This window comes from Octopus bimaculoides, chromosome 23 (genome assembly GCF_046866305.1).
Source record: "Octopus bimaculoides isolate indiv1 chromosome 23, ASM4686630v1, whole genome shotgun sequence".
Taxonomy (NCBI): domain Eukaryota; kingdom Metazoa; phylum Mollusca; class Cephalopoda; order Octopoda; family Octopodidae; genus Octopus; species Octopus bimaculoides.
In genome coordinates, this window is record NC_142950.1 from 34,158,841 (window position 1) to 34,181,340 (window position 22,500).

Sequence of the window (22,500 nt, forward strand, 5' to 3'; positions counted from 1 at the left end):
CCAGGCTAGCAGCACAACTTTCGTAATTTTAACCATGCACATTGGAACTGATGAGATGTAACAAGTTTGAAACGTTGATGAATTTTTTTTTTTATCTTAGAATTAATATTCCCTTTAGGGGTCAAATTTTAGAATTCATTAAGGAAAACAATTTTGTTTGTTGCTGATCATATTGAAAATGTTAATAATTATGATGATGATGTTGATGATGATGATAGTGATGTTGGTGATGTCTAATGTTTCTTTTTTTGTTTTTGCTTTATTTTAGCTGCGCAACCTCAAACAACTGGTATGTATCTTTAATTCCTTATTATTACTATATACAATCATCTTTTCTTTGCACCTTCACACACACACACACACTAACACATACTCTAACTATATATATATATATATATATATATATATATATATATATATATATATATATATTTATATAAAACAAACAGGAAATGGAAGCATTTCCAATTTCCTGTCTTGTTATACAATAATTTTGCCAATAATATTGCTAGAATTTCCAACATTAATATGTATTTTGTACATATACAGTAGCAACATAAAATACATATTGGATTATAATAATGGAATAAATGTTAATTCATTCATGAGGTATAACTGTTCCCATTGCTCAATCTATTCTGCTTTGTAATTTTTATGTCAAGTAGAAAAAAGAGCCATTAGACCTGTTTGACATTAGACCAGTGTCAAGAGACCAATGTCATTAAACCAAATTGATATTAGACTAAACTGTCCTCAGACCAAAGTACCATTCGACTAAACTTTCTTCAGACCAAAGTGTCATTAGGCCAAATTGACAGTAGACTAACTCTCCTTAGACCAAATAGATATTAAACTAAACTCTCCTGGGACCAAATTGACATTAGACCAAATTTACATTAGATGAAACTGTCTTTAGACTAAAGTGATGTTAGACCAAACAGTTGTTAGACCAAATCAACATTAGACTAAACTGTCATTAAGCCAAATATATATTACATTAAACTCTCCTAAGATCAAAGTGTCATGTGATCAAATTAACATTAGACTAAATTGCCTTTAGACCAAGGTGATGTTAGACCAAATTGTCATTAAACCAAATTGTCATTAGACCAAAGTGATATTAAACTAACGTGTCATTAGACCAAAGTGTCATTAGACCAAAGCATCAAATGCATTGACATTAAACTAAAGTGTCATTAGATCAAATTTTCATTAGACCTAAATGTCATTAGACCAAATTGACATTAGACAAAAGTGATATTAGGCATAGAGGTACTCTTGCTGGCATATGACTAGTGATATTAGTCATTACATGTAATGATGATGATGATGATGACGACAATGAATGACAATGACAATGATGATGATTATGGTGGTGTGGTATTGACGTAGTTGGTGGATTGGTGAGAATAATACCATAACGAACGTGTAAGAAGTTTTGCCTTTGCTAGTAATCGCATTTTTTTTTGTCATTATTCACTGAGGCGTGAAGGTAGGAGTAGCATTTTAGAAATAGAGAGAGAGAGAGAGAGAGAGAGAGAGTGAGGGAAAGACGGAGAGAGAGGGAGAGAGGAGAGAGAGAGATTTGTGTGTGTTTTTTTGTTTATATTTCAAGAAAATTTGTACACTATCCTATTTTTACACTATCTTACTGGAATGTGCAGCCAACTAACATTCGTCTTTCATTTCTTTCACTATATGTGTGCATGTGAGTGTGTTTGTGTGTGTGTGTGTGTGTGTGTGTGTGTGTGTGTGTGTGTGCTTTACCTTTTACTTGTGTCAGTCATTGGACTGCAGCCAAGCTGGGAACCATGTTGAAGGGTTTAATAAAACAAATTGACCCCAGTAGCTATATTTTTAAGGCTGGTATTTACTCTTTCGGTACACACCCACACACCCACACACATTTTTACCACAATATGTCTAATTTGTTGTCTTGTTGTATATATATTCCTTCAACAATATCATTTGCATAAAAAATGTAAGGTTTGTGTTCATGTAAAGAATCAGTAATCAATTAATCAATTAAAATACCAAATTAATTTTTATGCCATTTTAAACCTTCATTAAGTTTTCCTTTTTCTCATATTTTTCAGAGACCCCAGAACCTCGTAAGTATTGAATTGAAGAGATTCAACCTTCAAATTCTTATTTTAGTATATAAATGGTTAACTTAAGAATTGAAGTCATACATACATACATACATACATACACAGATTTGCACGACTCTACTGCAATGTTTCATCAGATGAAAGGATGATCCTATACGAGCAGAAGACAGTAGAATTCACAGTAGAATTGACAAGGTGGGGAGCTGGCAGAAACATTAGCATGCCGGGCAAAGTGCTTAGCGCTATTCTGTCTGTTGATACGTTCTGAATTCAAATTCCGCCGAGGTCGACTTTGCCTTTCATCCTTTCGGGGTCGATTAAATAAGTACCAGTTATGCACTGGGGTCAATGTCAATACTGGTGGAATGTACTAGTGTGCACATATATGTTTGTATATAAAGGCACATGAAGGCACGTGACTCAGTAGTTAGGGCATTCAGCCCATGATCATAAGGTCGTGAGTTCAATTCCCAGCAACGTGTTATGTCCTTGAGCAAAACACTTTACTTCATGTTGCTCCACTCCACTCAGCTGGCAAAAATGAGTAGCGCCTGTAATTCAAAGGGCCAGCCTTGTCACACTTAGTGTCACTCTGAATCTCCCTGAGAACTATGTTAAGGGTACACGTGTCTGTGGAGTGCTCAGCCAATTTCACGCTAATTTCACGAGCAAGCTGTTCCGTTGATCGGATCAACTGGAACCCTTGTCATCATAACCGATGGAATGCTCATATATACATATTTATATTTATTATTTGTATTATGCATGTATTTTTGTTCTGTTTTTCAGAGGTGCAAATGCTTGTATCTTCTGTAAAATTAAATGAAACGTATGTGCCAGCCCTAGCAAATATGTCTTCACCTGAAGCACAGAAAAAGGTCAAAGACTTTCAAGAAAAGGTTTGAATTATTCTCATACTAAGATATGCTTGTGTGTGTATGTGTGTATTTGACTGGTGAGTTTTTAATTTTGTTGAAATCCAGTCAGCTTAATTGTATCAGTTGTTCAGCATTATCAAAAGTATGTGGGGTGGTATCAAAAAGCTTCAGGGCTAGTTATGGTTTAAATGCTTAAGGGTGAAACTTATTTGATATTTCACAAACTGTATGTCAATAGAGGTAAGATTTCTAAACTGACTTGTAGCTATTTTCACTTTCAGATGGACAAGATCTTTCAAAACTCCTCACTAGCTAATGTCTACAATGGCACAGAAGTAACTGGATTTAAGTAAGTTTCTCTCTCTCTCTCTCTCTCTCTCTCTCTCTCTCTCTCTCACCCTCTCTCTCTCTGTTTGTCTGTCTCTCTCTCTCTCGTTTTATAATCTTTGATCTCTTCCACAAAGGAAATCATTGGATCAACAGCAGAATATATGTGACCTGATCAATAAGTATCCGGACTGTTGCCATTGTAACAAAGCTAAAGTACGCAGAGTGAAGCCACTTGTCACAGATTGACCTTGAACTGTGCTGTGCATGTACAATAAGTTTTAACGTTCTAGCTCACTTCCGCTGTCTACAGCAGTGCTTAGAAGGAACGTGTGTAGCATGTGATCATCGTATTGATTATGAATCTGCATCAAATTTTGCCAAACGGTTGGTGATACCTGCTCAGAAGTCTACACAAAGTTGCAGAGAGCGTATGGAGAGTAGTGTTTGAGCCGAAAAAATGTCGATAGTGACGAACATTCTGGGAGATCCACATCCAACAGAACTGAGAAAAATATTGCAGACGTGCATGCAGCTGTGAGGGGAAATCATCAAAACACCATCCATGAGTTATCAGAGGATGCGCAGATTAGTTACAGTTCAGTTCCGTCCATTGTCACTGAAGATTTGGATATGGGATGCATGTCTGCTAAGTTTGTGCCAAAACTGCTTTCAGCTGACCAAGAAGACACTCAGGTTTCAGTTGCACAAGATCTCTTTGATTGTGTCGAGAATAATGAAAAGTTTTTGAAAGCTTTGCATAGGCCTCTGAGCAGATATTGCCAAGCTTTTGGCAAAAGTTGACGCAGATTTCTCTGCTCAACTTTTACTGTCATGGTCAATGCGACAATCGCATGCTACACACCTTCCTTTCAAACACTGCTGTAAACAGCAGAAGTGAGCTAGAGCCCTAAAACTTAGTGCACGTGCACAGCAGAGGTCAAGATTAATCTATGCCAAGCAACTTTACTCTGCCTGCTTTAGCTTCATTACTATAGCAACAGACCGGGTACTTATTGATTGGACTACGTATGTATGAATGTGTGTCTTTGCATTTGTTAGTCCCACACCATGACTTGACAACTGGTGTTGGTTTGTTGATATCCCCATAACTTAGTAGTTCAGCATAAGAAAGTAAGTACCAGGCTCTAAAAATAAATTCTGGGATTGATTCGTTTGACTAAAAGCCCTTTAATCCAGTACCCCAGCATGGCCACAGTCCAATGACTGAAACAAATGAAAGATAAAAGATAAAGGATAAATGAACAAATAAAATAAAACTATATTGAAACGATTCATTCTTTGGCATACAGGCATACCTCAACTTATGGTGTTTCGAGTTACATCTTTCTTGACTTTACATCATTTTTTGAAAGAATTTAATGGAAAAAATAAAATTCAACTTCAGTCAATTTATCTGATTTTTACATTGGTCTCAGAGATCATATTTAAAGCATAGAAATTATATAAAATATAATCATATAAATTATATAAGGTGCAGTTGAAAATATGCTCAAACCATTTATCAAAACACCTATAAGTTAATAGATTCTCTAAAAGGTTTTTCGTTATTACATTGATTTGCAAGTAAGGTCACATGTCTGAGAACCAATCACCAACATAATTTGAGGTATGCCTGTAAATTGTTTTCTGAATTTAAAGAAAGTTTTATTTCTGTTTTCTAAAGATTTCTCAGCAGATTCCGCAGGTTGGTTCCCTATGCATGGTTTCAATTCTATGCATGGTTTCATCATTGCAAGTTATAATAAAGTTATACAAAATAAGATACACAATAAAGTTATAAAATAAGATACACAAACAAAAATCACCACCACCACCATCACTACAACCGCCATCACCATCACTAACGCTGCCACCACCACCACCGCCGCCGCCGCCGCCGCCACCACCACCACCACCACCACCACCACCACCACCACCTTACTCTTCAGCAGCACACCTGTTTCTGCCCTCATTCTTGTTAACTTTCACTCTCTTCCTCTCCCTCTCCCTCTCTTCTTCTCTCTCTCTCTCCTTTCCATGGCTGGGTAACCATGGACCTCCTCTGCAGCAAGACACTTGTTTCTGTTTCTCTCACACTCTAACCTCCAATGCCCTCTCAAAGATCACGTCCTCCTCCTCCCCTCTCAAAGATTCCTTGTCTTACAAAGTTACCTGGTGACCCTGCCAGTGCAGGTGCCACTTGAAAAGCATCCAGTTCACACTATAAAGTGGTTGGTGTGTTTGGAAGGACACCCAGGTGTAAAAACCATGCCAAAACTGACCTTGCCTGTGCCACATGAAAAATACTCAGCCCACTCTATGGAGCGGTTGGTGTTAGGAAGGGCATCCAGCTGTAGAAACCAATGCCAAAATAGACATAGAAGCATGGCACAGGCTCCTGCCTGGTCGGCTCCTGTCAACCCATCCAACCCATGGAAGGAGATTATTAAATGATGATGATGATGAATATCTTTTGCTTCCTTTATGTAAATCTTTCTCCCTATCTCTCCAATTATCACCTTTTCACATATCATCTCTCTATGTATGTTTGTACTTGTCACCATATCTCTCTCTCTCTATCTCTCTCTCTCTCTCTCTCTCTCTCTCTCTCTCTCTCTATATATATATATATATATATATATATATATATATATATATATATATACATATACTTACTTGGAAATGGATGCGTCATGTTCAATTAAATAATAAATAATATAATATAATATATGTATATATATGTATATATATATATATATATATATATATATATATATGATGTTTTGGAAGACCACCGGTCCAAGTTTCTGGTTGATTGCAATTGGCATGATGTTCACCCCTTCTTCTCCAAACCCTAGCTCTGCTATCTGTCACAGAAATGCAATATCAACTTCTGTCAGAGAAGACTACAGTCCACTGCTGATATCCCAGTTCTGGTATGTTTGAGCTCACTGCAGATGTGCCAGTTGATGATGATCTGTGTAGATGGGGCCCCAAGCCAGACATAGACAAGGCAGATTGAAAGATCTCTGCTAGCAGCGAACTGTCACAAATAGGTCTGTGGTGAGTCCTTATGGTCTGCCTAGCTGATTCTATTGCCCTCCAGAATCGGTCCTGCAAGTGTTGTTGGCACAGGTGGCAATCTTGACATGCCATTGTAACTCTCGATCAGCCACTGTGTGGATGATCATCCATGCTGTTTGTGGCATTGTATCATTCCCTCAGCTGCTCAGTTGTCCAAATACTGCAGTTCAAGTCATCAGCAATGACCTATGGACATTGACCAGTATGGCGGTGTCTGATGGCTTGCTCCCCTCTGATTTCATGTCAGTCTTGGCATGCTTGCTGCATTTGGGAAACGAATGATAGGCTGGGAAATTTGGGTGCCTTTTATACCCAATGAGTCAACGTTTTGCACATGCATCATGCTTTTCATAAAGATGCATTTGCAAGCATTACTATGATCATGAAAAGTGAGCGAGTTCAAACCCTACATGCAATCCTTGTGTTTTCAAAAGAGAGTGGTGTGGTGGTTCAGTGGGAGGTGCAATGGCCCAGTGGTTAGGGCAGTGGACTCGTGGTCATAAGATCGCGGTTTCGATTCCCAGACCGGGCGTTGTGAGTGTTTATTGAATGAAAATACCTAAAAGCTCCATGAGGCTCCAGCAGAGGATGGTGGGGAACCCTGCTGTACTCTTCCACCACAACTTTCTCTCACTCTTTCTTCATGTTTCTGTTGTGCCTGTAATTCAAAGGGTCAGCCTTGTCACTGTGTCATGCTGAATATCCCCGAGAACTACGTTAAGGGTACAAGTGTCTGTGGAGTGCTCAGCCACTTGCACGTTAATATCACGAGCAGGCTATTCCATTGATCGTATCAACTGGAAAACTCGACGTCGTAAGCGACGGAGTGCCAACAACAGGTGGTTCAGTGACATCTTCCTCATGTCAAATTACTTCGGAATGTGATAAAATCCATATAATCTCAATATCGTGTGTGAAACAAATAATCTTTTATAGTGTGACGTTTCATTTGTAGTTCAGTATATATATGTTTATTTATACTCTCCTTTCTTTCCCTCTCACCATCTACCACTGATTCTCTATCATTCTGTACTATTTCAGAAAAGGCAGTCTCATTGTAATGTTTGAAACTATATTTGTCATTCCTGTGACAGACACTGGCAATCCAACCATAAATATCAATATAAGCATAATCATTGAAATACTGAATTCAACAAGCTCCAAGTCAATTTTGTCAATTACTAGCATATTGGAAGTTGAACGTAAGTAATTTGTGCATGATTTATATCAGTCTGTCTGCTTTCCCTTATTCCTAACAAATAAACAAACCTGCATGATCTATTGAAATTTAAACCTCAATAACTGAATACCGTTACATAACATTGAATATTGATTCAATCTGTTTAATGACTTGTTCTTCAACAGCTATAACTAGCAATTCAGTGTCTTATTTCAGGTTCCCATCCATTAATCACAACCAGTGTTCTTTACTTTCAACAACCTTCATTATCGCAGGAATTGGCCATGTAATTCCATTTCTTTCCAGCTCCTTGTTCTGTTGTTCTTCTTTGTATTCTTGAATCTTCCTACTGTTTCAGTAAATTTTGGGGACATAGTATTCCTTCTTCACTACATACAACATAATTTGACGTATCCCGCAAAACTGCATCGTTAAGACCAGGCTTCTTTTATTTCTGGGTCAGAACATACCCTTATTCTGAATAGTTCTTGGCATATATACAGACCATGTTATATATCTGAAATGGTGACTGAAACACACTCATTTTAGACCTCAGCCAATGATAACTCTTTTAAATGATTCACAAATATTCACTTATTCACTCATTTGATTATTAGCCTATCAACATGTTGTGTTCCGACTTAGATTCAAAATAATGTTATTTTGAACCTATGTCTGAAGATGTACAATTGGGAGATCTCCTACATGTTTATATATGCATGTATATTTTTATTCTGAAGTTATAATATTAAAATAATTATTATAATATGAATATAATATTTTTTTTAATGTATTTTCCCATGTTGTAATATAACACGTGTAACACAGAATTAAAATGGTACCACATAATCTAGTCATTGTTTTAATATGTACTTACTCTGCAAAATTTATAATTCATCAGGAAACTCAACTTATATGTATGATTTTCTCATTTATGATAAAACATCAACATACATTTGTTTCGTGGAATTTGCAGATGTGCTTCATGAGGACACAGCTTAAATTTTCATTTCTCATATATATATATATATATATATATATATATATATAGACACATGTGCACACACACATACACATGCACACGCACACACACACACGTGTCTGTTTGCATGTATGTACATAAACGTTTAAATTCATACCATATTTGTTCCATTTTCTAGTTCTCACTCCAAAAGTGACACCAGCAACCACAGTCACCATTCCCACCACTTCTCCCATTTCCACTATCTCCACAACCCATGATATACCAGTTTCCTCACAAGCAGTTTCAGCACAAACGTCAACAGAGGACACCGCTTCCTTATCCACCATATACCAGCCTGATAACACAACTAAAGTGACACCTGTCACAGATGATAGAATTTCTAAAGCAAGTCCTTTAACGACAGAAACACCATTTGTTGACTTCACAGGCACAAGAGTATCGGGAGCCTCCACAAAACAACCGTCTGTTGACTTCACAGGCACAAAAATGTCTGGAACCTCCACAAAACAACCACCATCTCATAACTTCACAGGGACAAGAGTATCTGGAGCCTCCACAAAACAACCAACGTCTGTTGACTTCACAGGCACAAGAGTATCTGGAGCCTCCACAAAACAACCACCATCTCGTAACTTCACAGGCACAAGAGTATCGGGAGCCTCCACAAAACAACCGTCTGTTGACTTCACAGGCACAAAAATGTCTGGAACCTCCACAAAACAACCACCATCTCATAACTTCACAGGCACAAGAGTATCGGGAGCCTCCACAAAACAACCACCATCTCGTAACTTCACAGGCACAAGAGTATCTGGAGCCTCCACAAAACAACCACCATCTCGTAACTTCACAGGCACAAGAGTATCGGGAGCCTCCACAAAACAACCGTCTGTTGACTTCACAGGCACAAAAATGTCTGGAACCTCCACAAAACAACCACCATCTCATAACTTCACAGGGACAAGAGTATCTGGAGCCTCCACAAAACAACCAACGTCTGTTGACTTCACAGGCACAAGAGTATCTGGAGCCTCCACAAAACAACCACCATCTCGTAACTTCACAGGCACAAGAGTATCGGGAGCCTCCACAAAACAACCGTCTGTTGACTTCACAGGCACAAAAATGTCTGGAACCTCCACAAAACAACCACCATCTCATAACTTCACAGGCACAAGAGTATCGGGAGCCTCCACAAAACAACCACCATCTCGTAACTTCACAGGCACAAGAGTATCGGAAGCCTCCACAAAACAACCACCATCTCGTAACTTCACAGGTACAAGAGTATCGGGAGCCTCCACAAAACAACCACCATCTCATAACTTCACAGGCACAAGAGTATCGGGAGCCTCCACAAAACAACCACCATCTCGTAACTTCACAGGCACAAGAGTATCGGGAGCCTCCACAAAACAACCACCATCTCGTAACTTCACAGGCACAAAAATGCCTGGAACCTTCACAACACAATTACCTAATGTTAATTTCACAGGCACAACAGCATATAGAAACACCACTCAAGCTACCTCTTATACAAGGCACTCTTCCTTCACGTCTTACATGCCACCCACTGGTAAGAAAGCAAATACTTCTAAGTTCTCTTAGCAACTATTTGTGTATTTATTTTGTTTTGGCACAGTCATATTGAATTCTCATTCATTAAAAACCACATGGATAGGATTTCTGATAGGATTCAACCCTTTAGCATTTAAACTGCCCAAATATTCTATATGTTTTATGTTCAAACTGGCCAAAATCTAGCCTCTCACATTTATCCTACAATGTCATTTTGAAAATAATCACATCATCAAAATCTCAAAGCTAAAAAGTAATGCATTAATTCATGATTAATGATTAAGTAATGATTAATTCAAAACAATGGGAATAAATAAGCCCTACGTTTGACAAAGTAATTTGAATGCTAAAGGGTTAGCTTGCTCTGCTAGGTTTCACTAGCCTATCCACCTTCATCAAGTTACCATGGTGAAGGTGCTGGTTTAGTTAGAATTGATACAAACATGCAACAGGACTGCATGCTACCAGTAGCACTGAGAGCGAGCTGAAAATTCAAAAGCTTTAAATCTTTACCTTCTACTTTCTCATGCACACGATGTATATTACTATACACACATACATACATACATACATACATACATACATACATACATACATACATACATACATACATATATATATATATATATATATATATATATATATATATATACACACACACACACACACACACACAATATAGAGATACAATAGAGTGTATATTACTACATATACACTATATAGGGGTGCACAGATATTGTCTATATTATTGTATATACACAATATATAGATACAACAGTATATATATATTACTTTGTATATGCAGTGTAGAGATACATAGATATGATTTATATTGGTTTATATTACTATATACACACAATGTAGGGCTACAATAGAGTGTATATTACTATGTATACACTATGTAGGGCAACAATAGTTTATATAGACTAAGTCTACATTGTGCTAGTGGACATGGTATCACATTGTTCACTGCATCTATCAATACTACTACTACTACTACTGCTACTGCTACTGCTGCTGTTGTTTTTGTTTTTGTTCCTCTAGCAATCCTCTTTCTTCATTTGCTAACTTTTCTGAGACTGTCTTTTCTTTTGTTATCAGGCTCGACAACAACACCAACTATATCACCAGGTGAGTCAAGGCCAAATTGAAGTCATTTACTTTATTGTTGTTGTTGTTCCACCCCATGTAGGCTCTCTCTGGGTAGAACTATAATGAGAAACATTCCAACTGTCTTTTTTGTGCACACACAGACAGATAAAATACTGATGAAAACAGACATACATACATACTTACATACACACACACACTCCTAAGTACCTTCAAACAGGCATACATACATAGATACATACATAGATACATACATACATACAAACAGGCATATTTACATGCATATACACATACCAGGCAGAGTTGTGGCATAAACATAAAGCTTCTGCTAATGAAAAATTGAATTTATAAACAGTTTTTCAGAGAATTATAAAAACCTATCACAGAAATATTATGTTCACACAGAACGCATTCTGTACTACTCGAATGTAAGTACAATATTTTACCTGTTTCAGTCATTTAACTCCTGGGACACCATTCTGAAGGGTGTCCTTGTGTGTCTCCTGTCCAAGCTTATTTTTATGTGTTCGCCACCACAAACTTGTTTAGGCTTAGCAGCCCTTCCTGTTTGTTTTCACTGTCCTGTTTTTGTTACCAATTTTGACCCTCCGCAAAATCCCAAATTTTATTTAATTACCGAAAGAGTATCTTGTAGTGAAAAGCTCGAAATACAAGACTAGAAAAACAGCCAACAACTGATGAAGGGTCGTTCTTTATGTTGTTCGAAAAAGTAGTTCATATTCCATATACTCATACTTTATATTTTTTGTTATACATGTTTCATGACGTCTTGTTGGTCACATTGGTAATTATTATAATCAATATGCTTGTTGCTATTGCATCTTTTCTCTAGTCAAGTGTGAGTTAGGATTATCTCCGTGTAGCAGCAACGACCAATGCATCCAAGAGAATTGGTTCTGTGACAAAGTTGCTGACTGCAGAGATGGAAGTGATGAGAATCAAGTAAAATGTGGATGGAACGAAACCAAACCAACTGTTGGACCAAAGTTTCCAAATGGCATTGGTGAGTGATTATTTTATTTATTTATTTATTTTTTTTGTTATGGTTTCAATTGTGTGAGAGCAGACAATTATATAGTTTGCTCTATATAGTTGCATTTAAAAAAATCTAAAATTACCTTTTTGAGTTATACTGAATCATAAGGGCTGTTTTCCTGGTTTTATGGCATATATATTCCACACCTGGACAAAACGCTGGTCCATTGCAGAATTCCTCATTTTTGCAAGCTGAGTGGACTGGAGTAATGTGAAATGAAGTGTTTTGCTCAAGAACATAACACGTCTCTCAGTCCAGGAATTGAAACAATAATTTTATGATCACTAAGCCATGCACCTTAGTTGCGTTTCCATATACATGAAACATCCAACAGGGGCAGTTAAAGGGATTCCACAGTTTTCAACTGGATTTGATTAAAAGTGGTTAAAGCTCTCCTTTGAAATCTGAGGCCTTGTGTCTAATCAAAAACTATCATTTTTATATCATCATAATAACTGATGTCACAGTATAAGTTAATGGCCCAGGTTCAAGCCTTGCTTGAAGACATTTTGTCTATCTCCTCTGATAGTCATGGGGAAGGCATGAATGTTATAATTCCTACTTTCCCATGGACTGAAGCCAATAAGAATTTGTCCCACCACCACCTTCATGAATTGTTCTGGTTCAAAAATGCCAAACATCTGAATCCAGTGCATGGGGCAAATGTTTCTTTAACTTCATCCTCTCTGCAGCCATCATCACTCGCATCGCTTTACCATCTGCACCGTTATCAGCTTATTTTGAAATAACTAACATCAACATCATCATCATCACCATCGTCGTTTAACGTCTGCCTTCCATGCTGGCATGGGTTGGATGATTTGACTAAGGACTGGCAAGCCAGAAGGCTACACCAGGCTCCAATCTGATTTGGCAGAGTTTCTACAGCTGGATGCTCTTCCTAACGCCAACCACTCTGAGAGTGTAGTAGGTGCTTTTACGTGCCACCGGCATGAAGGCCAGTCAGGCGGTACTGGCAACGGTGCCACCCCATTATCTCAATCATCATCATCATCATCATCACCAGCATCAACACCACCCCATTATCTCTATTACCATTCTTCCTCATCCCCCAGCATCGACAGCATCTCCTTATCTCCATCTAATCCTATTATCAACATCAACTATCAACTCCACCACATATAAAGTCTTCAATCATTTCTCCTTACCCATTGTCACATTCTCATCCTCACAACACAATTCCAAAGAACATCAAATGTAATTCACTTTGTCGTTGTTACCCTCCACAGAGCTCAACTGTAATTTTGAAAATCCTGACCGGAGACTATGTAAGTACCAGACATCAAATGGATCATATACATGGAGCGTCCAACGGGGACCCACACTAACTAATTCCACAGGTCCCCAATTCGACCATTCTTACCAAGATGAAACTGGTATGTAATTACTTTCATTCATAGAAAACCACCTTTTTCTTCCTTTTTTTTTTCTATGGATTTACTCTATTGATTTCCTATTAGTTGTGATTTTCCTGTCTGTGTGAATCAATTCATCCATTAACTAGTGATCCATGTCTGTAGTCACAGTTGATGGACTCCACTGCAGGGTCGTGGGTTTCTTTTCTGTTCTTATGAACTCATACATTCTCAATTTCTTAAATTCCAGGTAACTACGTTTTCACTGAATCAACTTATGGCTCTCTCATGGACAATGCCAGCTTAGTGAGTGACTTCATAATGACTGACAATGAAACAAGCAGTCTGAGCTTCTATTATCACATGTATGGCGAGAACATGGGAAGCTTGTCAGTGTATTTTGATATCAGAGAAAATGGACAAATGAAAACGTAAGTTTAATTTTGCTGCCTGCTTTCTGGAGGTAATCATATGTTGTTACTGTCTCAAGTGAATATCACCACCCAACACTCATAGCATGATCAATTATCTCATCAATATAATGAAATCAGTTATATAAATTGACCCTTGATCTTGACAAGCATTAATTTTATCAACACCAAAAAGAGACAGTTATCCTTGGTAGGATTTTAAATGAGAATATTAAGGGACAGAACAAAATACAGCAATGTTTGATGTTCTTGATCGACAGTGCCAATTGACACTCTACCGATTACATCAACTTCTGTCTAATAATGATAGTAATGTTGTTTCTAATTTTGGCACAAGGCCAGCAATTTTAGAGGATGGGTAGGCAATAACAGAGGAATTCAAGACAGGATGCCCCTGGGAGCTTCTCTATGCTGATGACCTTGTTCTAATAGCTGAGTCACTATCAGAACTAGAGGAGAAGTTTCAGGTGTGGAAGCATGGTCTAGAATCGAAGGGCCTTAGAGTCAACCTAACAAAAACCAAAGACTTAATAAGTAGGAAGGCAGACAAGCCACAAATCCCTTCAGGTAGATGGCCCTGCTTGATCTGTTGAAAAACGTATGGGTAGAAACTCCATAAGATGTACCCAGTGTAAGCTATGGACACATAAGAGGTGCAGCAATATCAAAGGAAGGCTAACTAGGAAGATAGTTTTTGTGTGTGTGTATATATATATATATATATATATATATATATATGGTAAATGAAAGACGGAAGATGGAATATACAAGAATTTTTATTAATCATGACAATTGTTTCAACACATCTAGCATAGATCCCTCACAGGTGGGACACTTAACAACTGGTATATTCCATCTTCCATGTTTCATTTGCCATATACATAACAAACACTGTGAAAGTGATAGTGCTTTACCAATAAGCTACCAGGTGTAAACCATTCGTTTTATACACACACATATATAGGCTTCTTTCAGTTTCCTTCTACCAAATCTACTCAGAAGGCTTTAGTTGGTCTGGAGCTATAGTGGAAGACACATATTGATAGTTCTACACAGTGAGACAGAACCCAAAACCATGTGTTTGAGAAGCAAACTTTTTATGTTGCAGCTGTAGCTGTGCCTGTATTTCATGTTAATTAATTAATCCCTTTTAATTTTGATTTTCTCATTTCTGTCATCGTTTCTATTCCAGAGAACTAAAGTGGACAAAAAGTGGTGACAATGGAAATTACTGGATGAAGGCTTGTATATCCCTCCCTGCCAACACTGTCTTAAGGACCCACTTTATAGCTAACCGTGGAAGGCTTCACACCAGTGATATTGCATTAGACGACATTAAATATTCTATGGAGCCATGCCAGAGTAAGTTGATATAAGTACATTATGACACACACATACATACATATATACATACATACATACATACATACACTGTCTACACATACGTAATATATACATACATAAACCATACATACAAACATACATTTGTATGTGTGTATGTGAATGAAATAAGGCTTTGTTCTTACTTTAATCCATTTTTTTCTTGGTTTTATTTACTAAATTTTAGAATTACCTTGTATGTTTGATGATTCGATGTGTGGTGAAGTTGTATCCCCAAGTGGAGAAAATCCTGCTTCATACAAATGGCATGCTCAGCGAAGTGTGACCATGTGGAACATGGCAGAACAAATGGGACTGCTAGGTGATCATACTATGGGATCAAAGTTTGGTAAGTAGGAAATTATGATTATCATTATTCAGTATTATTATTCAGTAGTTATATTTTTATCAAGTGCTTTCACTGCACTACTGAGCACAGCTCTGTGAGCCATGGGTATGTGCTGTGATTTGTGCTGTGTAGTTATTTTTGCTGTATCAAAAGTGTTATAAGCAGGATGTGTGCTACAGTGCCAGGCAATATTATTTTCTGTATGTTATACATATTTTCGTAAGTCCTGATGTTTTGGTTATATATTTGTTTGTATCTTTTTTTAACCATGCACCTACTGTTATCAGGATTATTTCCTAATTCCAACCACTTCTGTAGTCTCATAGAATTTTCTTTAAGTGCAGAACACTGCATAAGAGATGCATTATTCTATATTAGCATTGTTGCATAACTAAAGGTTGTATGAATTAATTTCTTTAATTAATTTGTTTCCTGTTCCTTACAATTAAACTATTTTTTCCCCTCAAACCGCAAACTAACATACTGTCATATTTGCTGATGAGATTAGAAGACAAAACATACTTTCCTTTCTGCCATAATGCAGAGAAAACAAGATGAGTGAGAGATGTCTACAGTCTCAACCACACGGCTTTTATTGAAAATGAATTATAAGAGTTCAATATCAGCCTGAGGACATATACATAAACATAGCAAATATAGTTTTTAAAGCAAACTATTCAGAAGTGAATGAGAATTGTTATTTCCTTAGTATCAAAATTAAATGTGTTCTTTTCGTATTTCATTTTCAAAGCTCGCTATATGGTGGCAAATTCTTCGGAAGGAAGCAGCGGTGACAAGACAATGTACAGAACTCCTGTCCTCTCCAATGAAAACAATACTTCACTGAATTTTCGCTATTTCATCAATGGTAAAAATGTCGACAAACTCACTGTCAACATCCGTTATAGCAACTCACTGGAGTCTAAAACATGGTCCAAGAACAAAGACGACAGCCAGTCATGGCACCGCGGTTGCCTACCTGTTGCTGGCAACATTGGAGCTGTTGCAGAGTTCATCGCCTACCACGGCTCTGGTCCTGATGGTGTGATTGCAGTGGATGATATTGTCCTTTTAAAGTCACAGTCCTGTGATAGTAAGTAAGATTTATAATACAATATAACATTATACGTAATGGTAGGTAACATGTATAACACAACACAATACCTCATGTAAGAAAATATAAGATTTATACCACAATATAATATCTCACATAATAGTAGATAAAATTTATAACACAATAATATTTTATATTATCATGATGTCAGCATGAAGGAACATTCCAGCTTCGGGCACACAAATGATCAATGTTCTGAGTGTGGATTCTGTACTTGGAAACTGTGTGGAGTCCCACACAGTTTCTACCTACAAAATCAGTTGTGCATGTGTGTGCCTTTGTATCTCACTACCTGAGAACAGGTATCAGTTTGTTCACATCCCTATAAACAAACATACATGCACAAGTGTGTTGTATTTATAGAATCCAAAGATTTAAAATTATCTTATCTTTTCTTTTGCAGCAATCACTGAGTGTGAATTTGGCAAAGACATATACTGTGGTTTCAAAGTTTCTGGTGACAGGTACAGATGGCAAATGCACCATAGTATTAAAGGTAAGCTGTAAAAATCCCAACGTGTGTGAGCATATGTATACATACATATATAAATATATATATATATATATATATATATATATATATATATACACACACACACACACACACACACACACACACACACATACACATATATGTATAAATACACACATATATATATACATTCATGCACACACGTGCACACACACACACACACATATCATCATCATCATTTAACATCTGCTTTCCATGCTGGCATGGGTTAGATGGTCTGACTGGAAGTGGTAAGCCAGAAGGTTGCACCAGGTTCCAGTCTGATTTTGGCATGGTTTCTGTGGCTGGATGCCCTTCCTAACACCAACCTCTCCGAGAGTGTATTGAGTGTTTTCTACTTGCCACTGGCACGGGTGCCATTTACATGACACTGGAAATGCTCAATTTCACTTAACTCCACACACACACACACACATGATGTGGTTGACCAGTTTAGCCATAACCATAGTCTCCATATAAGCCATCAATGTTTTGGTCAACATGCCACAGACAGATGAGACAACTTGCCCCAAATCCCATTCAGGAGTGATTGACATTGTTGCTTTACCATTTTTGTGGCTTATCCACATTAAGTATACCTCCAATTTGATTCGAGTATGCGATGTAGATAAGCCACAAAAATGGTGAAACATTAATGTTCATTGTTCCTGAATAGTATTTGGGGTGAATTGTCTCACCTATGACTTTCAGTTGTTTTAACACCCAGTGCTTTGGGGGCGTCATCTCCACCATGCTTAATCACAGCCTACCAGCAAGCAAAACAAAATACATACATTGAGTATGTGTGTTCAATAATGATTGCAACACTAGCACTGCTTCTAATTCATATTTGAATACACCCACACACACACACATATATATATATACAGCAAGACTTTGCATCTAACTAATATCCCTCGCAATGTATTGATCTAGCTGCCATAGTGGTGTAAGAAATCAGTTTTGTTTTAGAGAGCATCTATCCAACGTAGCCTGGCCATTGACATGAGCACAGCAAAGGACATTGTGAATGATACGAAATGAGCAGCTGATCCTTCAGTCATTGGTTCAGCTTAATACTGACTTGGCCTACTGTTAGCGTTTCACTAGCTCAACCAGACATGCAAAACCAAAAATACACATACAAGGATTTTCGAGCGAGATCGTTGCCAGTGCCCCTGGACTGGCTCTTGTGTGGGTGGCACATAAAATACACCATTTTGAGCGTGGCCGTTGCCAGTACCGCCTGACTGGCCTTCGTGTGGGTGACACGTAAAAGCATCCACTACACTCTCTGAGTGGTTGGCGTTAGGAAGGGCATCCAGCTGTAGAAACTCTGCCAAATCAGATTGGAGCCTGGTGTAGCCATCCGGTTTCACCAGTCCTCAGTCAAATCGTCCAACCCATGCTAGCATGGAAAGCGGACGTTAAACGAAACGAAAGAACAACAGACATACATACTTAGAGTTTATACATATGCCATATACCAAACAAGCTCTTATACATCTTCCCCATCTTTCACAGGTGAATTTATTGAAGCAATTGGTGAAAACAGAGAAGGATTGAAGACAATGTTAACTTCCCAGACATTCACTCCAGTTTCAAGTGACAGTGTCACCCTAAAGTATTTCATGCGAGGTTCTGTATCTTTATATATCAATGCAATGGAAAAGGATGCGAATGGTAAAGAAACAACCACAACGGTAGGTGTTTCACAAATGTTCTAATCCTCGCACCATTTTTCTCTTCTTTGAGTCTTCAATTCACCTATTTTTCTATTTCATCTGTCCTTCTCATTTCTTTACCCGTCCTTCTATTTCTATTCTACTCTTATTTCAATATTTATTTCACTTTGTATTTGGTTTGCAAAATTCTTGATGTAAATTCCTGTGTTGAAACAAATCTTGTTGCATCTAGGGAGGGTCATTGTGCCAATACACAAAATAGTTTGAATGTGGCAACTTCCTGGCATTAAACAATATGCTTGGAGATTCCCATCAACTATATGTACAACTGAAACATATATGTAGGTTCTTTTTCTCTATTTTTATCTTAATCTATTATTTCTTTGAGCTTTCAACTTCCAATCAATTATAATGTTTTTAAAAAAAAAATGTCATCTTTTTATAACCTGCAAATAAATCAGTAATTACATCCATTTAGTCTCCATTTCTTTCTCCTTATTTTCCCTGAATATAGATAATTTCAATAATCCTAGACATATACTAATGACTTCCCCATTATATGATATGGATTAAACCAGTTGAATACCTTGAATTATATAATCCCTAATGAGGATTTGACTTCCTCTTTCTTCCTCCGTTTTTCCCTCCACCCTTTCCCTTCTGGTCCTTCTACAATGTAACCTCGTGGATATCGGTGGCAATTTTTTCTTCCTCCGTTTTTCCCTTCTTTGGACTTTCCTTGTTTCTGACGAAGAGCTCCGCTCGAAACGTCATATTCTCTTTCTTTCCTTTCCCGAGCGTCTAGTAACACAATCTGTATCACGTCCTCACGCTGTTGTTTTTTTGTCTTTTTCCTTTTTTGAACTTATATATATATATATATATATATATATATATAGCGCATTAATTGTCCAAGTTAGTGATCGACGTTATTTTTTTAAAATGTACCTTAATCCCCTGAGATTGCAGATAATATTTCTGAATCTCTTTGATTCTTTAGATGTGCTGGCCTCCTGATAATTAATCAATATTAATTAATATATGACTAATTACCAGATTTTATAATAATATATATATATATATATATATATATATATGCAAAAATACACATACATACATTCATACATACATTAATTTATTTTTTTATAGCTTTGGACTGGTAGTAGCCAAGTCACTCCAGATATGTTAAATCCCCCACCTCCGCTGGATCTTGAAAATCTGCTATTAAGAGAAGTAAAGGAGACCAGCAGCCAGAACGACCAAATAGATTGGATGAAAGTGTGTGTTCCATTACCGAGCAAGCCACTTGCAATCCAAATTGTTTCTCTGAAGAGAGATGTGGTGACGGATGCTATGGCACTGAAATACGTGGGTGTCAGTGATGAAAAATGCAAAGGTAAGAATCAGAATATATTTCATAATACTTCCTTTCTTTTTGTTGTATTTGTTGTTGTTGTTGTTCTGATTAGCCACAAATCAGGCTAAGTTCAGCAGACCTATGATCAAAAACATTCCAGCCATGACCATCCTAACTTTTTTTGCATTTATAATTTTTCTAGGGATACATTATCAAATGTATCTTTTCTTCATTTGAGAGATATTTGACTGTTATTTCTAGCATCTTAAACAATTGCATCATGATTGTGGTGTTTTCATATGGCAGAAATTTTGATGGGAATATTCCTCTGAAAAAGGTAGGCACAGGAGTGGCTGTGTGGTAAGTAGCTTGCTTACCAACCACATGGTTCTGGGTTCAGTCCCACTGTGTGGCACCTTGGGCAAGTGTCTTCTACTATAACCTCGGGCTGACCAAAGCCTTGTGAGTGGATTTGGTAGACGGAAACTGAAAGAAGCCCGTCGTATATATGTATATATATATATAAGATTTATGTTGTTATTTTCTTCCTTTTGTCTTCTTTCAGTGGGTTTGATGATGACCAGCTGCAGTTTTAAGGAACCAAACATGTGCAACTATACCATAGACTGCTCCACAAATACTCAATTTATGTGGCACAGAACCACAGGTTTCAAAGCAAAGGGACTGACTGGTCCCCAGAGAGATCACACGAGTAACAGGACTGACGGTTAGTGTCTACAGCAAGATTTTATTTAAACATTTATGTATACGTGTTTGTGTGTGTGTATGTGTGATAAATGTTATATTCCATGTTTAATTTTCTCTCCCTTTCTTATTTTCAGGTCACTTCTTGCAAGCTGATTCGTCAAAAGGTCGTCCAGGTGACAAGACAAACGTCATGTTTGCAAACATCAAAGTATCAAAACAAAGCAGCTTTAGATTTTACTATTACATGTATGGGTCTGACATTGATAGCCTCCAGGTAAATGTCAATGAAAAGATGGCCTGGAAGGAAACAGGTGCAAAGACACAGTTTTGGTACCTGGGTTGTGTCGATCTTCCACTTAACACTCAAGTCAATGTGAGTTTCACTGCAACCCGTGGAATGGGTCCTCTGGGAGACATAGCTATTGATGATGTCAGTGTCTCACATCACCCTTGTCCTGGTAAGGACCACTTCTTTTTGGCTTATTTCTTGGTCTGCTTCTTAATTCTAATGATTGTTTATTTCTATCTTTTGCACAAGGCCATCCACATTTTTTATTTTTTGTGGAGGAGAATAACAGTTCATTAAGTCAAACTTATTATCTTGGTGGTGGAGGCACAATGGCCCAGTGGTTAGGGCAGCGGACTTGCAGTCGTAGGATCGCGGTTTCGATTCCCAGACCGGCCGTTGTGAGTGTTTATTGAGCGAAAACACCTAAAGCTCCACGTGACAGATGGTGGCGAACCCTGCTGTACTCTTTCACCACAACTTTCTCTTACTTCCTGTTTCTGTTGTGCCTGTAATTCAAAGGGTCAGCCTTGTCACACTCTGTGTCACACTGAATATCCCTGAGAACTACGTTAAGGGTACACGTGTCTGTGGAGTGCTCAGCCACTTGCACATTAATTTCACAAGCAGGCTGTTCCATTGATCGGATCAACTGAAACCCTTGACGTTGTAAGCGACGGAGTGCCAACAACAATATCTTGGTGATATTTATTTTATTGAATGTGTGTGCATGTGTGTATGTAAGTACATATGCATGTGTGTGTGTGTGATAAATGTTATAAATGGGAAGCACACAGTTCTATACAAGGAATTTTGTATTCTTTTCGTAAATTAGGGGACGGCTTCTAACATTAAGCTTAAGGGTTATATACTGTACAAGTATAAAGAAAGTATTAAAGAAAAAAGGACTCATTATTTTGAATGTTATCGATAATATCGAGTGGAAATAGGGGGTGCAGCAGTTCCACAGATCCTATACATGAACCCCCA

The 22,500-nt window shown here is 37.6% G+C and overlaps 1 protein-coding gene across 1 annotated transcript in view; it reads left to right on the forward strand.

Moving 5' to 3' along the window:
* The window catches only part of LOC106875180 (uncharacterized), a 146,102-nt gene that overhangs the window by 28,854 nt on the left and 94,748 nt on the right, over positions 1–22,500 (forward strand). Inside the window, exons 11-28 of the mRNA XM_089340736.1 lie at positions 269–289; positions 2,097–2,111; positions 2,901–3,010; positions 3,271–3,338; positions 7,445–7,605; positions 8,744–10,144; positions 11,248–11,277; positions 12,110–12,280; positions 13,564–13,710; positions 13,940–14,120; positions 15,313–15,482; positions 15,688–15,849; positions 16,601–16,942; positions 17,367–17,459; positions 18,999–19,177; positions 20,309–20,555; positions 21,082–21,243; positions 21,359–21,682. Of these exons, the coding sequence (XP_089196862.1) occupies positions 269–289; positions 2,097–2,111; positions 2,901–3,010; positions 3,271–3,338; positions 7,445–7,605; positions 8,744–10,144; positions 11,248–11,277; positions 12,110–12,280; positions 13,564–13,710; positions 13,940–14,120; positions 15,313–15,482; positions 15,688–15,849; positions 16,601–16,942; positions 17,367–17,459; positions 18,999–19,177; positions 20,309–20,555; positions 21,082–21,243; positions 21,359–21,682 (3,984 nt within the window). The remainder of the gene's footprint in view (positions 1–268; positions 290–2,096; positions 2,112–2,900; positions 3,011–3,270; positions 3,339–7,444; positions 7,606–8,743; positions 10,145–11,247; positions 11,278–12,109; positions 12,281–13,563; positions 13,711–13,939; positions 14,121–15,312; positions 15,483–15,687; positions 15,850–16,600; positions 16,943–17,366; positions 17,460–18,998; positions 19,178–20,308; positions 20,556–21,081; positions 21,244–21,358; positions 21,683–22,500) is intronic.